The sequence below is a fragment of the Drosophila kikkawai genome, chromosome 2R, assembly GCF_030179895.1.
Source record: "Drosophila kikkawai strain 14028-0561.14 chromosome 2R, DkikHiC1v2, whole genome shotgun sequence".
Taxonomy (NCBI): Eukaryota; Metazoa; Arthropoda; class Insecta; order Diptera; family Drosophilidae; genus Drosophila; species Drosophila kikkawai.
In genome coordinates, this window is record NC_091729.1 from 21,700,909 (window position 1) to 21,715,965 (window position 15,057).

The 15,057-nt window shown below is 45.9% G+C and overlaps 3 protein-coding genes across 11 annotated transcripts; all 3 read right to left on the bottom strand.

The window, feature by feature from the left end:
• Positions 1 to 4: 4 nt before the first annotated feature.
• PIP5K59B (Phosphatidylinositol 4-phosphate 5-kinase 59B) lies at positions 5 to 6,714 on the bottom strand. Of its 9 annotated transcripts, XM_070284256.1 has the most exons (17): positions 6,365 to 6,714; positions 5,887 to 5,924; positions 5,658 to 5,810; positions 5,307 to 5,504; positions 5,112 to 5,254; positions 4,532 to 5,053; positions 4,374 to 4,478; positions 4,180 to 4,312; positions 3,986 to 4,073; positions 3,503 to 3,565; positions 3,323 to 3,340; positions 3,081 to 3,167; positions 2,698 to 2,964; positions 1,518 to 1,749; positions 1,292 to 1,464; positions 1,116 to 1,201; positions 5 to 852 (listed from the first exon to the last, which is right to left on the bottom strand). In XM_070284256.1, exons 1-17 carry the CDS (start codon positions 6,450 to 6,452, stop codon positions 844 to 846), a joined length of 2,403 nt encoding a protein of 800 aa, XP_070140357.1. In that variant the 5' UTR covers positions 6,453 to 6,714; the 3' UTR covers positions 5 to 843. The 9 variants fall into 9 exon arrangements, with proteins under 9 accessions (XP_070140357.1, XP_070140361.1, XP_070140360.1 ...); XM_070284260.1 differs by lacking the exon at positions 1,116 to 1,201 and having other exon boundaries at positions 1,364 to 1,464; XM_070284259.1 differs by lacking the exon at positions 1,116 to 1,201.
• Positions 6,715 to 7,244: 530 nt separating this feature from the next.
• On the bottom strand, positions 7,245 to 11,249 carry LOC108076253 (uncharacterized). Its single transcript, XM_017169003.3, has 6 exons — positions 10,577 to 11,249; positions 10,304 to 10,497; positions 9,526 to 9,688; positions 8,060 to 8,168; positions 7,798 to 7,979; positions 7,245 to 7,600 (listed from the first exon to the last, which is right to left on the bottom strand). The coding sequence occupies exons 1-6, from the start codon at positions 10,638 to 10,640 to the stop codon at positions 7,521 to 7,523; spliced, it is 792 nt and encodes a 263-aa protein (XP_017024492.1). The 5' UTR covers positions 10,641 to 11,249; the 3' UTR covers positions 7,245 to 7,520.
• A 599-nt stretch (positions 11,250 to 11,848) lies between these two features.
• Positions 11,849 to 14,615, bottom strand: fd59A (forkhead domain 59A). Its single transcript, XM_017168938.3, has 2 exons — positions 14,145 to 14,615; positions 11,849 to 13,314 (listed from the first exon to the last, which is right to left on the bottom strand). Exons 1-2 carry the CDS (start codon positions 14,498 to 14,500, stop codon positions 12,282 to 12,284), a joined length of 1,389 nt encoding a protein of 462 aa, XP_017024427.1. The 5' UTR covers positions 14,501 to 14,615; the 3' UTR covers positions 11,849 to 12,281.
• Positions 14,616 to 15,057: the final 442 nt, after the last annotated feature.

Genomic DNA, 15,057 nt, shown 5'->3' on the forward strand with positions numbered 1-15,057 from the left:
GTCGCAAGTGGTCGAGTGTCCGTGTCGGTCTGTTGGTTTTAAGTAATATCTCATGTACGTCCCAGTTCGGTTCTGTTCTGTTTTTTTGTGTGGAGTTAACCTAAGCGCGTTACATTTATCGTTAATAAATACAGATGAATATATAATATGTATATAATTTTGCTCTTGGTTTGTTTGTTTGTTTTTTCTTCATCTCGTCGTCTGGCTCCTTGTAAATTGAAATATTTTACAACAATATTGTAATTATCGCGATTGCTGATTATACATAGGTATACATAATACGTACTTATGTGGATATATCGGAGATCGAAAGTATCGCAAAAACGTTTATTAATTTCAGTGTAATGTATGTATATTTTCGTATATATATATAATCTGATCTCAACGCATAACGAACTCTTTACACCGTGTACACTGAACGTATATAGTAGGGGTACGGGATTACAGGATAGCGGATCTCGGAACTCCAACTGGATGCCATCCTGCGTACTTTACTCGTATTTGATTTGCCATTTATTGTATTCTTAATGCTTTTTGAGTTCTCTGTATATGGGGGAGTATATGCTTGTGTGTAATATTGCGAGCTCTGACTTGGTTGGATTGTTTTCACCCGGTGTCCGCTGGAAGGGTTGGGCAGGTGTGGGTGTGGTCGTGGACGTGGACGTGGCATGGGGGTACGGGTACTCTGTTCTACGTGGGGGCGCCTTTTTGATTATATCCTAGCTATACAAGTGCGCCTGAACACGCAAGCATTGTCGGTATGTACGAGCCCGAGACTCTGTTCACATCGCGATGAATCTGGATTGGTGTGTCTTGTGTCCTGTCATCACATCACATGCTATGTTAGTTGATCTATAAGAATGCAATAGAAGAGGCAATAATGGATCAGTGAGATGCTGCGTGGGTGGCGACCATGTGGGAGTGAAGTACACCCATAACGGAAGATGTTAGGCAATTTGGAAAATGTCTATATAAGGTTAAGAGATGTACGCATGTTTCGGATGAGCGTGTGCCACTACGGATGTGTATGTTAGTGTCTTTGCGGTTTGGAATAGGGGGGGTTTCTGTGTGTGTGCTGTGGATCGTATCTAGAGCTGGCCACCTCCGATATTTACCATTCCCGCGGACAGAGAGTTGATGGCATCTTCCACCGTCGGCTTGTGTCGATCGATTTTAGATGAGTTTATGGGCGAGAAGTTGTCTACGATTGCAAGCGTGAACGAATACACATATACAGATAGATATAGAAACACAAAAAGCGATTTCAAAGCAAATCTCAAGTGCCAATTACCGAGATCACCACTCGAACTGGAGTCCGTAAAACTGGGTGTGCCCTCTGTCCATGTGGGAGTGGAGCCCTCACCTGAAGCGGGCGGTGTCCAGGCCAATCCCCCGCGGGATCCGTACTGGCTGCTCGATGACGTGTCCACCGCCAGCAGTGTGTCCAGGTGAACTTCCGAGACGCTATCAAATAAAAGTATTAATTTTAGTTTAAATTTTATTGAAAATAGACTCACCTGACGATGTCCTCTTTGTAGGAGCCTCGGTAGGCCGGTCCAATGTTCATCTTACGGTCCAGATAGTACGACTGCTGCTGCGTCTGCGACTGCGATTGCTGGTGATGGTGGTGGTGATGATGGTGGGACCGGCGACCCATCGACGAGGTGCTGGTGCTGTTCTTGTTCGAGCTGTCCTCGGAGATGTCGTCAAAGGCGGGGGGAGGAGTCGAGCTGCATGATGGCGTTGTGCCTAGCGATACAATGGGCAGAGCAGAACATACAGCGGAATGAGTGACAGAAGAACCTAGTAGTAGAATCGGGGATTAGGATGTGTGTGTGTGTGTTCAGTTAGGGGAAAGCTAGATGCAAGCGGGGAGCTACTCCCGTCTCAGTCCCTGTCCCTGTCCCGTCGATCCCTCGCTCTCGGGTATCGTGGATGGCGCTGCCTTCGGCGCCCGCCTCTTGCCTCTCCTCGCCTGCTGTGGCGGAGGATTCCTTGGGAGCGTTACGGCTGGCGGAGGATCCATTAGTTTGGGGAGCGGTCTCTTTGGGCGATGTGTCGCCTCCAGTTCCCGCTTCACCTCTAGGAACGCACTAACCGACTGCAGCAGATTGTCCTCCTCCTGCTGATTCTGACAGTCATCGCCGCCCAGCGCTAGATCCGCGTAGTGCAGGTAGCGATTCCTCTTCTGCTGACGCTTCAGCTTCTCCTGAACTCCACGCCTGGGCGAACGCTGGCTGGGAATGCTGCCCGAGGATCGGGAACGCCCGGTTCGGTAACTCTCAGCTCGGATGGGTGGAAAACTCCGGACTATGGAGCCCACGGAGGATCGCTCACTGCGTGCCACGAAGCTGTTTTGTCGATGAAATATATCCACGTGGTTGAGCAACCGCGGCTGCTGACGCCGGTAGCTGCTCTCCGAACGAGCAGTGGAATATGCCGAGTTCAGGGATTCTCGGCGCCGGAACGAGGAGCTCCGGAGCAGAGCCACTGTTGGATCCAGCAAGGGGGCAGGTGGAGCACTGGGCTCAATGTTAACAGGCGGATCGAAGAGATCGTGCAGCTCCAGCCAATCTTGGACGTTGCTGGGCGAACGACGATCGCCGAAACGCGGCATGCCCTCGTGCTTGGGCACCTGGAGGGTGTGGATGTGTGCTGGTGCCGGGGAAGGATTAGTAGTGTGCGGTTGTTGTGTACCTGGCGTCGAGCGATCCTGGGCATCCTTGCGTCGCGGTGAGCCACGCGGCGGAACTGGCGGTGGAACCCTTGCCTTCAGGTTGCTGGCCGCCGAAGTGCGTTGCTTGACGGGTGGTGGAGCCCGCTCATTGGCGGCACTGCCGCTAGCCGAGCCTGCAGCAGATGCACCTGCTCCTCCCACCGCACCCGCTGGCGTGGGCTCCGTGGTGGGCGGCTTCGCTGGCTGGTGGATTTTGCCACTGCTGTGCGAATGGGAGGTGTGAACCGCTGAGGAGAGTAAAGTGTAAACAGATTATATTACTAATGTATAGAGAGTGCAAGGACCCTTAGGATTCGTAGGACTGAGCTCTATTGGATCTTTAAAGGATATAGTTTCCACTTACGCCTCGTGACCGCCTCGTTTTCGCTGTCAATGGAGCGCTGTATGGCCTTTGACAGGCTTTTTCTCTTCGAGGGCGAATGCTTAAGCGCTGCAAAATGTGGTTTAAATCAAGAATTAGTTATAAACCTTAATAAAGGACATTTGGTACAAAAAGCTTAGCACTTCCGAAGCAACTACGCAAAGCCTTGGAGCAATACGGCTGCCGGGAAGCCAAGGATGCCAGGGTATGTGGACTTAACTAACGTGATATAGAGAGGCATGCTTGGGCGTCCATTTCGAAATCATATGAAAACCAAGAGGTGGACAATATAATAATAAAATTGTTATTTAAACCGCTTAAAAAAGGTGTTAAGTGAAACTCAGGTGAGATATAATTAAAAATAGAGACAGAAAGAGAGAGACATCGATCATTAGTTTCTTTACCTATATAGCTGGTTACCAAGGTACGAAATTTTCTGTGATTCCCCTTGATCTCGGGGAGATCCACTATATGCGTACGTTAGAGTGAGAGAGTGAATGCATTCGAGACATGGTCAAAAAGAAAGCAGAGAACAGAGCGGTTGTTGGATATTGATTTGATTCGATGTTGGTTCAGATGCTCCACAACGGCGTCTACTCAGGCCAAGTGTACCATATTGCATTTTTGCTGCCACCGATCAATCGATCAACCAAAATTAGCAAGCTACAGGTGAGTGTCTAATGGTGTTCGGTGTGTCTGTGTGAATGTAATCGGTAATTGGGGGTGTACGAGTGTGGTTTTTCTACTCAAAAACAGTCTGCAACTGGAACTCGAACTGAAACTGTAACTGAAACTGGAGGAGTGCTTGCATAACTCGGCCAACTGCACACAAAAATGCCTTACAGTACGAGTACTTAGCCCGACTTCCACGCCCACGGCCCACTTACGGGAGGGTATCTTGCGGAACACGGTCTTGGCCATAAAGTTTTGGAATCTTTGAGCATAGAACGAGGGACGGCACACCGAAACGGTTTCCTAAAAGAATCAAAAAACAGGGAGTTTTCATTAGAAACATCAGGAACGAGTTCCTTTAATGGTTTTTTAAGTGATTTTTGTTTCCTGTGCTGCCTTAATAGCTCACCCCATCGTGTATGATGCTTTTGAATGTGTGCTCCAGCTTCTTTTTCAGCCTGTAGGATTGCAGAATGTCTATGATGCCGATGTAGAGGAGCAGGCGTTCGCCCTTCTCACTCCTAGCTGGAATACCGCCAGGTCTGAAAGTTATATAAATCATTAAGTCCAGAGGTCAAGGGAATATAAACTTCAAAGACTCACGGCACATCCTCCTCGTCATCGATGGGCTCACTCTCCGCCTGAATGCTCTCCATGGCCGTGGAATGGGCCACCAGTCGCTGGCGATTGACAGACCTGTAAGCCATACTGGATTAGCTATACAGATCGGTTCCAAGACAACCTATACAAGAGATACCCACTTATTCCTGCTTATGCCCGTGGCCGTGTCACGATCTTTGCCATCGCCCTCCAATCCGTCCAGCGGTTCGTCCACATCCACATCGGAGTCCTCGGCCAGCGGCGCCCTCACCGGCTTCCTGTGCTCACTCTGCTTCTCCTTCAGTGCAATGTCCAGGTTGTGAACGCCCAGGAGCAACGAGTAATCCATGATCTTGAAGGACTCCAGTACCGTGCAGTCGCGCTGAATGGTCTTGATCAGCGCCGAGTACGTCTCGGCCTCCAGGAATATGCCATTGGGATGCTGTTCCATGAAGTCAAGGTCCTTGTACGTGGGCGATTTCTTGGCCCGCTCCGCCTTGTTGGCCTTCCGCTTGAAGGTGGACCCCTTGAGATCGTACTTCAGGTGCATCTTCACGGACGAGGGCAGCAGATTGTTCATGACCACCAGGCGAATATTTTTGGCGTTGCTCGTCTGCAGGCAGTACAATCCGAAGAACTTTGGCAACAGAGTGCGCGGATTTTGATTTAGATTCATATAGTAACTGCAATAACGGTATATTTTAGCTGCAAATATTGGTTGGATTAACGGAGGAAACCCACCCAGGCAGTAGTTTCTGTAAGAATTCACCCTCCTTGTGTTGCACCGTCTTGATGATGAACTCGTCGTCGTCCGTTAGGTAGAATATTGAACCGGAAGCACCAGGATTGGACAGTTCCCGCAACGGGGACGTGCACATGGACATCTGCAAGGGATCGTTAATGGATTTGGTTTAATTACAGATGATTAAGTCTTACCATAAAATCATCTGGTTGGATGCCAAACAGATCCCGAAAGTAGCGGAAAGCGATGGGCGCGTAGATCTTATATCTGAACTCGCTGTAGTGGTGGGCAGGTGTAAGGCTAGATCCCTCTGGCGGAAAGGTGATGCTCTCGATCTCCCAGAAGTCCATCATAAGTAAGTCCCGCTTGGGCTTTGAGGCAAGACTGCCGACCTGTCAAGTAGATAATGAAGGGATTATTCGGAAGTTTTTATAGAGAAAACCTTCAGAAACTTGAACTTGTAAATCGTTTTTTTTTAACTTAACAAGTTGTTAAAAAACGTAACTTATTTAAGGTAATACCGATAATAAATTAATTATCCTTACAGTGTGTTGAATTCCCAACTGAATGGAGCCCATGATCTGCGACGTCTGTATCTTCTTGTACGTAATCTCGCCGCCCTCACCGACTCGTCTGTGGCCAATCTTCCGCTCCTTGTCCGACTTGTTGTTACCCGCACGTAACGGCCGACTGCCCAGCTGGAGGAAGAGTAAGTGAACCGGGATTAGGCACGAATTAATTGGCCTCCGGTGTCCGCTGCCCGGATGTACTTACCTCAGGCGATGAGTTGTTGCCCACATGGTCGTTGGAGGCTAAAAGGAGAACGGACAGAGAGCTTATTATTAGGCATCATGTTTAATTCAGGCCATGACGCAGTCGCCTGGTCAATCACCGCAACTTGAACTTGGCTGGCCAGACCCTCGCCTCCACCTGCTCCTACGCTAGCTCCTGCTCAGCAACCTTGTAACTTTCTTTTGTTATCAATCCAAGAATATAAATATGAACCGATGGAAGTCAGTCGTCTGTCAGGTGGTGGATGATATGGGGTTGGAAACATGCGAGGGCCGGGGTGTAGGTGGCATGCGGGGGTGCGTCGTCGTGCTGCTTGTTCTGCTTGCCCCTGCCTCGCTTCCCTTCCACGCCACGCGAGACACATGCGCCAGGGGCGCACTTCCATTCGCCTGTCATTGATTTTTTGTTCGCTTTCGACGAGACGGGGAAAATTATGTGACGGTTGGTGGATAATAGTTACCATTGCTGGGATCCACCTGCTTGGCCTGCGACGTCGAGGAGCTGTCCATGTCGATGGTGTTGATGGTGTCGCCATCGCCGGAGGCCATTGTGCTCCTCCAAGTGTCCCTCGCTCTCTCTCTCCCTCTTCCTCCCCCTCGCTGCCTGTCTCTCCTCGCCTCTGCTAGGACTTCACTAGGACATGCTGTTGTCGTCTGGGTGGAAATCTGAGCTATTGGTAGCCGTTTTTCGTTTTTCGCCTTTACAGATCTGCAGGGATTATCCAATCGAACGGGTTAACTGGGGGCAGGAACCTTGGCTCTCTTGTCTGGCGCTGGCGTCAACGTTTTTGCCTGTCTAACGGTGATGTTGATGGCTCCTCTGCCACTGCTGTCATTTTCACTGCATACTCATAGGCTCACTGGAAGCGCCTGGAACGGCTGGAAGGGTGTGCGCAGGAAGGCGCGCAGGGCTGAAAACTCACGCAACGCAGGGTTGCTCGGGTTAAGGATTCAAATTCGAAATCTTTTTGATATCGAAATTGGGCGCAAATATTAGCATTCCTATAAAAATAAATAATGCAAAAGGATATAACTTAAATATAGACTATAAAGTAATTATCTAGGTTATAATGATTTAATTCTTTTACTTGTTATTATGATTTATAATTTTCCTCGAGTCCCATCTTCCTTTTTTAAATAAAAAACATTTTGTTTTGGCAGTTAAAAGCCACGACGAAAGCGTTCAGTCTAATGCACTTTTACTTGTTCGTTTCTTTTTTTATTATTAGCGTTTCTGTATCTCAATTAGATCTATACATCAGATATAACTATCATATATATATATATATATATATATTTATTTATTTATGTGGTAAATACGTATGTATATGAATACAATAATTTCTTGTTATGAGTGTTTTCATTTTGTTTCTAATGGGTTCGTTTGCTTTCGCATTTTGAGTTTGGTTTTTTGTTTGTGGTGTTTTCTTGTTTATTTGTGTTTCGTTTCCCTTAGACATTACATGCATGTACAAAATAAGCGCTTTTTTTTAAAAATACCGCAAAAAATTACGTTTATCCGTTAAAAGTCTATTTAAAAATGAAATATCATTAAATATTCTAGTCATCAAAATATATAAAAAACCAATATTGCCTACATCGAAGGACACTACCAAACTAACTGCTTAGAGCTAAGGATGCTATGGACATTACGACGGCGACCGTTGTCCATTTGCGTTGTATAGTTGAGGCCTTATCTGTAAGGAGAATTGGGGTTACAGCAACAGGTATTTTTTGGCCTTTGAGGCAAGTGTTGTTGCCTGCTTTTAGGCGCCAAAAGAATTGTTATAAAACAACGTCAAATTTCAAATTTTACATTCAATTTATTCAATTTTAATTTTTAATACAGAACTCCAGGTTCTATACTCTTTTCTCTCAGCTTACCTGTACTTACCATAAAAAATAGTCTCTCTACGTTTGGTATAGTTGGTGCCAATAAGGATAAACGCACAGGTGATCGGGGTGGGGGATTCGATTTGATCTTTAGGAATGCGCGTGCGCACGGTCATGCTATAGAGGCCACTGGGGTCCTGGTCCAACTGCGTCAGCACCGACTCCAGTATGTGAGTGTCAAACCTGCGGACAAAATTCGTAGTTATTCGATTCCGTGGCAAAGAAAAAAGAAAAAAGCCACCAAATTGGCGTGCTCAACTTACATGACCGACAGCATAGGTTTCGGAAAGACGTGCTGGACCGCACACATAATGTCCACGTCCGTACGCGCGACACCCATCCGCGCCTCCAGCATGAAATCCGACTCAGGAACTGCCAGTTGGGGGGAACCATGGGGGATTCGGATTCAATGCAGACAGGAGCCAAAAACAAAAAAGCCGTGAGAATTAATCAAGTGTCAAACTAAACAACGAGACGAAAAGAAACAACATAAAGGAGTCGAGTCTTCCAAAGAAAAACACAGAACAGGACAAACAAGCGCCGGTGGTTCCGGCCACCGCAGAGACTGCCACATGACACGCATGCAAATATGAAGGGAAATCACACGTGCGCCAAACAGGCGGGGAATCAACGTCTGCACAGCGAGAAAAGTAGCTACCCTTCCTTAAAATTAATAATAACTAATCGGAACTATCAGTTGGGCATTCGGCTTTTTTCTATAAAATTGCATACTCTTAATCGATTTCAACTTCTATAAAAATGTAATATTACTATTATTTATATCCAACATTAACAATAAATATCTTGACCTGATTTTAAATTTAATCTGCAAAAGTGCTTCCAGCTTGAAACAGATTTCTTTGAGTGTATAATGGACGTATAGTTGTGTTTGCTTAAATAAAGGAAAACAAATATTTTTCATTACCCTTGCAAATGGTATGAAAATATTCGCGAAAAGTATAAAAGGGAATGGATTCGTTGAAGGCTATCAGAAGTGAAATTCCAATAAGACTTGAAGTAAATAAAATAAAATAAGACTTTTAGGTTTAAAAATAATATTTTAATTGTGGAAACTGATTCTGGAAATTGATATTCGGTGGAATTTTTCATGTTCATTAGTGAAAAGAAAAGCTGTAAAGTGACCGAATTTTGTGGAACACACAAATAAGTTACGGAGCAAGCTTAAAAGGAAGCGACTTTAATTTATTACTGACGTCTCAACTTTTTATACTCTTGTTTATTACTATGTAACTCATTAAGTTTTCCCCAAAATAGATGAGCCAGCAAAAAAGAGCGAAGGCAAACTTAAATGGAGTAACATGGCATACAGCCAAGATGCGTTCAAAAAGGGGGGTGGGGGGAGAGCGAGTGGGATAACCAGGAATGAACCAAGAATGTCCTACACTAAGCTGCCTCCTGGCTGGCTGGCTTGACTTGACTTTTGTAAATTGGCTCAAAGTACATAAATCATTACGTTGTTCTCTCTGTGTACACATTGTCCCAAAACCCCCAACAAACACCTTTATATGCAAACACACAAGTCAAGACGGCAGTGGCAGTGGGCGGGTCACCCGACTGGGCCACCTTACACCTAACTCTTTACACCTCACACCCTCTACCTACACCATACACCTGGCGCCTGCTCATAGCCCGACACAACCCACACACAGCACACCCTGGATGGAACCGCACATCTTTCAGGTGTACACCGCCGATCCGTGACACCCACCGATTATTTGCAAGCGGGCACTCCGCTTATCCGTGGTCTGAAAGGTCTGCACCGCACACGTGTACTCCCCCGTCATGTTCCAGTCGGGATTCTTTATCGATATAACACCGGGACTGCCCTCCATGGCGAATAATTTGGTGTCTATCTTCGACTTCATGAAGCCCTGCAAGCGCAAGAAAAAGACAAAGTCGAGGGGGGTTTGTATTATGTTAATTAATTTCGTGACCCTTCGGGCAGTGCTGCCAACGACCTATATCAGGGTACCAGGACAGATCAACAAAAGGGAAGCGGCAAAAAGGATAAGAAGCAGGAGGCAACTTCCTTATTCTTGGTAAATTATGATTAATACGAATTATGCTTTTTTCTTTTATGGTATTTTTTTTAAGGAAACATGCTTGGAACTTTAAATTTATTTGGTTATGTATTTAAATTATCAAAATATCTTATATAAAGAATTTTAAATTAGTAAACAAAAATTAGATTGGCAAAGAAGAAGGCTGGCTGTCTTCCAAGACAATTTCCTGTATTTAATTTTGACAAGTCCTTTGAGTTACTCTTGGCCAATTTTTTTACATAAAACCTGGTATTTGTCTACGCTATAAATATTTTAAATATTTTATGCAGCAAATTTACCTAAGCTCTTGAACCTTTTTTGAAATGGAGCTAACCTTTCAAGTGAATTAAAGCTCTTCAGGGAACTAAATAAATGTTGAGATGTGTCAGGTAAGAGGACATAATGACAGCACTGGCCCTTCGTGGTAAGTGACTCGTGACTCACCATGGCGAATCCTTTGACGGAGGGTATCCATTGGTAGATGGAGTGATTGTTGAACAGCCACTTCAGGACGAATCCCTGCTCCCCCTCTCCGATCTCCACCTCACAGTCCAGGACCAAGGGATCGGGTTCCCGGTCACGCACCAAAGTGTAGGTGTGCGGCACCCGCAGGTTGGTGATGCGCACCGAATGGGACACTGGGGGGATGATAGACGGGATGTGATTACTGTAGGGATTTCCCGCAACACCGAGCACCGTGTTTCTGGTAAGGCTCACCCGTGAGGAGCGTGAGCCAGGCCACCGCCAAAGCGCACAGCCTCCGGCCGCGCCAGACCGCCATGAGAGCGGCCTACTTCGAAACTGGTTTCCTTAAACTCTCCAGATCCGTATCTTGCGAGACTTGGTCCGCCGCTGGTTTCACCTCAGGGCACTCTTAGTACCTAATGCCGTTGGACGCTATAATACTTATCGTTGACTATTGTGGACACTGATTTGTATGGATGCTTGTTGGGGGCATGCAGACACAGTCATTATCACCAATCTCAATCACAGCAGCGGCAGGGGGATGTTGTTTTTTTTTATTTTTAGTGGGGGAGGCCTGGCACAAAAACTTTTCTCGCTCAGCACCTCTGCAGCAGCCTCGGCTCCTTGGCTGGGCGACAGGACATCTCGCTACAACTATTACAAACTCCCTTTATGACCCGGGCCATTTAAAAACTTTTGCACATTGCACACACACAACTAACTCGCTTTTTGTTGTCCTGAAAAATCGACTTTTGCACCCGCAACCGTGCGTTATAGTGTCTGTCTCTGTGTGTGCGGGCGCCCACCTCTATTAGTGTGTTGGTGGAGTCCTTTGGGAGCGAATTATTATGCCAAGCCGAGCGGAGTTCGTACTTGTGCCTGGCGGATACCAATAGCTAGTGTTGGTATCTTCTGCGGAGCTCTGTTGTCCCGCTTCCAGGCGCAGCTTTTAATGTTTTAACACTGGAAACCACACTACTACTACGTCGCGTCCGGAGAGCCAAGCTTTTGGTAGTGCAAGCGAGAGCCGAGCTTCGCGGAGTTGTTGTCTCGCCCCGTCTCGCTTCGTCCTTAGCCAAAAAACAGCTGAGCGGCGGCCATTGCGCAGGTGCATGGAAACTAGCGGCACTGATTTACCGTTGAGCAAGGGTTGCCACATCGCTTGGTAAGTATTTAGGCGGTTAAATTTAAAGAGTAAAAGCGTTTTTATGATTTAATTCTATAAAGTTTCATTAAAAGATAAAATGGGGTACGAGGTTTTAGGAATTAACTATAGGATTAAACTTTCTCGTAATATTTACTATTAAAAATATTATGTTTAAAACACAATACATAATATATTTAACAAAATTCATTTCTTACAATTTAATACATGTTTAATTACCTTTTAATGACTATAACTTAAAAACCATCAAATAAAATACCCCACCACTACCACTACTATTGTTATGTTTGTTGTTTATTAAATTTTCAATAACATCAGCAAAATCCTTAGACTAATTTATAGTTAATAGTGTTCTGTTCCACTTGCTTGGATGTGCTACAATTACACGCACGCACACACGCACACTTACACATGAATAGTACTTGTATGGTATAGAGAGATATGGAAATCCAGAAGCTCGATTCCCTAGAATTCGCTTTAAAAGTATGCCTATAAATGTGCAATGCATCAGATTTACATGGATATACGCGCCGATATATAGTACGTAAGTGGACTGACTGTCAACTATAGCGTTGACTTTGATTTGGTCGCATTTAAAAACTCGTGTGCTGGCCTGCTACATCCTACAGATTCAGATATACACCTACTGATCACTACTTGCTGCTCGGATTCGGTTTGGGGAGTTGGGGGTTTCCTGTGGTAACGGGGGGAGCGTTAAAACGTGCTTAGATCGAAACTGAAATCACCAATAGATTGGACTGTACACAGGACACAGGCTTCGACTGATCCCGCCTAGTCGCTGGCCTCCTCCTGGCTGCCACCGTGCCGCAAATGGTGGCCAATGAGCGTTTCGATGCGGAAGTCCTTGGCACTGGTCTGCTTGCTGGTTCGCAGGCTCACCAATGGCTCACTATCAAAGTGTCCTCGTGTCCTGGGACTGCGGCTGGCGGCCTCTGCTTCGGCGAAGATGAGGGATTCAGGCGGAGCATCCAAGCGATTTGTACAGACACTGTCCACGGAGTCCGAGATGTGCGAGTCCTCCTGCTCGTTGCCGCTTTCCACGTCGATCTTGTCCTCGCAGGAGTCGTCATCCGCCTCGCCTTCGGCCTCAGCGTCCACATCCGCCTCTATGTCCGCATCATCGTTGTACACATTGAGATCCATATAGCCGCCACGCGGCATTCTTTCCGGGTAATTCCCATGGCCGGGAATGCCCGCGGCACTGGCCACAGTCGCCACATCGAAGGCGTAGGGACTTTTGTACTTGGCGGCTCTACTGCTCTCAGTTGGGCCACCACCTCCTCCGCCCGATGCACTGCTATGGGGCAATACATCTAGGACATCCACTCCTCTGCCGCGATTTATGAAAGGCAGCCGGTCGAACTTGTCACCGGACTGGCTGCCCTGGTAAAAGGAACCCTCCGCATTGGCAAAGAAGTTAAACTTTTTGTCCGCCCGCAGAGCTGAATCAAACACATCCGCCGGAGTGTGGCCCACATCAAAGTCTCGGCTACCGTTGAAATTGGGCACATTGAAGTGCACCGGAACAAGGGGCACTGGCTTGCGGATCCAGAACGGGGACAGGGTCCCAAAAACCGCCGGGAAGGAGAAGCGCTGCATTGTGGGAGCTCGTTTGTAGCGCTTGCGGCGCCGCAGGAAACTGCCATTGTCGAACATATCCTCGGCCAGCGGATCCAACGTCCAGAAATTGCCCTTGCCCGGATTTCCCGGCTCACGGGGCACCTTGATAAAGCAGTCGTTCAGACTGAGATTGTGCCGGATGGAGTTTTGCCAGGCGGGGAACTTGTCCTTGTAGTACGGGAAGCTGCGGGTAATTAGGAGGGCTTTAATTAGTTTTGATAGGAAATAGTTCCAGATTTTAGGTCATAAATCAAATATCAACTTAAAAATAACATATTCAAAAAGATAATCAGATATGCTGGAACTTTTGATAGACATAAATAAATATAATAATAAATAATAAGTTATTTCTATGAGATTTATCAGTTAGAGCCAAGTAGAGTTGAAATCCGTCGCTTTAATTATTTTTAAGAAAAATTAGTCCTAAGTTTGTATAAAGACAGTTAATTTTTTACTAATAGTTCTACATTTTACTTTAAATGCTGACGAGTTGTTTAAACGTTTTGTTAGTTTAAGGAGCTCCTTTATGTAATTGGTTTCGAGTTTCTTTTTGAATATTGTTATTTTAGAAAGTTTTTTCAAATATATAATACAAAAAATATGCATTGATGGTTATTTTAAGAAACCTCACACCTAATATTATTTTTTATGATATAAGAATATCCTAAAATTGACACTTTGTTTTACTCAAAATCATCTATGCTAACACTTTAAGATCCGTGATTTTGATTCACAAGGAAGAATTTAATTCCATCTTTTTGTTTTATGTCACATTTTCTATGATGTTTGCAGATTAACTCATTAATTGCGATTTCGATTTATCCAAAACTTTATTTTTAGGAACCACAATTTGAATTTGACTGGCAACTATAGCCTTGACTTTGATTTGAAGAACCATTTTCAATTTTATTATAAGAAATTGAATTTAATGCAGCACTTTTAAAAATATATTTCAGAATTGTGTTATTTTATGGATTTTAAGATCTTTTTAATTTCCAAGTTGTTTCAACTTACCGTGACATGATAAAGTCGCAGATCCCGCTCAGCGTTAGCTTCTTGTGCGGCGACTGTAGAATGGCCATGGTGATGAGGGCTATGTAGGAGTAAGGTGGCTTCACCAGCGGACCACCGACGGATCCGGAACCATCACCGCCAGTGGTGCCGCTCGCTCCACTTCCGCCGACGGCCGACGGTTCAATGTCACTGTCATCACAGCCCATGGACATGGCATCAATGGCGGCGGCAGCGGCTCGCGAGGATGCACTGCATCCGGAAGAACCGCGCTGGCTCTTGTGCAAAGGCGGCGGCGGAGAGAGCGAGACACTATCGTGCAGCGAGTGCATGGGATCCGAGCTAGTGCTGGTGTGCATTCTTGAGGGCGATCACTGTGGTAGCTTGCACTGGAGATACGCGATTTGCTTAATTATTTAGAGGACGCAACACTTGTATTTATTTTATTTGGTTTGACTATTTTGCTCAGGAACTGTTTTTGTTTTTTAATTTTTTGTTTCTTCGCTTGTAGTTTGGCTTAGGAGTTTATACGGGTTTATTCGCCGATAGATAACGCAAACCGATATCGATAGCACTGCCTGTAAAGGATAACGGTACAGATGGCCAGCAGCGGAGTGGAATGTGAAAAGTGGAAAGCGGAAAGCGCGTCGTCCGTCGTCGTGTCCGTTGTAGGCGGAATCCGCTGGCCAAATGTTAACTGAATCGCAACGAAAACGAAAATCTTCTCGCCCAAAATGTTTTTCTACATAACTCAAACATTTATTTATGAAAAACCGCTGCCATTGCCGCTGCCGCCGACGCTTCCCTGAGCTTTTGTGTCGCCGCTGCTATGTTTTCGTATCTCGAATAACTGTGATTCTACTGCCGGCGTCGACGGCGACGCAAGCAGCGCTGCAGCGTCAGGATAGCAGCAGCC

Coding starts and splice junctions, on each gene's coding strand:
- PIP5K59B (XM_070284253.1), bottom strand. CDS start 6,452: ATGGCCTCCGGCGATGGCGACACCATCAACACCATCGACATGGACAGC. Junction 5,505..5,657: donor AGTTGGGAATTCAACACACT/GTAAGGATAATT, acceptor TCTACTTGACAG/GTCGGCAGTCTTGCCTCAAA. Junction 1,465..1,517: donor TACAAAGAGGACATCGTCAG/GTGAGTCTATTT, acceptor TTTATTTGATAG/CGTCTCGGAAGTTCACCTGG.
- LOC108076253 (XM_017169003.3), bottom strand. CDS start 10,640: ATGGCGGTCTGGCGCGGCCGGAGGCTGTGCGCTTTGGCGGTGGCCTGG. Junction 9,689..10,303: donor CCGTCAAAGGATTCGCCATG/GTGAGTCACGAG, acceptor TTGCGCTTGCAG/GGCTTCATGAAGTCGAAGAT. Junction 7,980..8,059: donor AAACCTATGCTGTCGGTCAT/GTAAGTTGAGCA, acceptor TTTTGTCCGCAG/GTTTGACACTCACATACTGG.
- fd59A (XM_017168938.3), bottom strand. CDS start 14,500: ATGCACACCAGCACTAGCTCGGATCCCATGCACTCGCTGCACGATAGT. Junction 13,315..14,144: donor TGCGACTTTATCATGTCACG/GTAAGTTGAAAC, acceptor AATTACCCGCAG/CTTCCCGTACTACAAGGACA.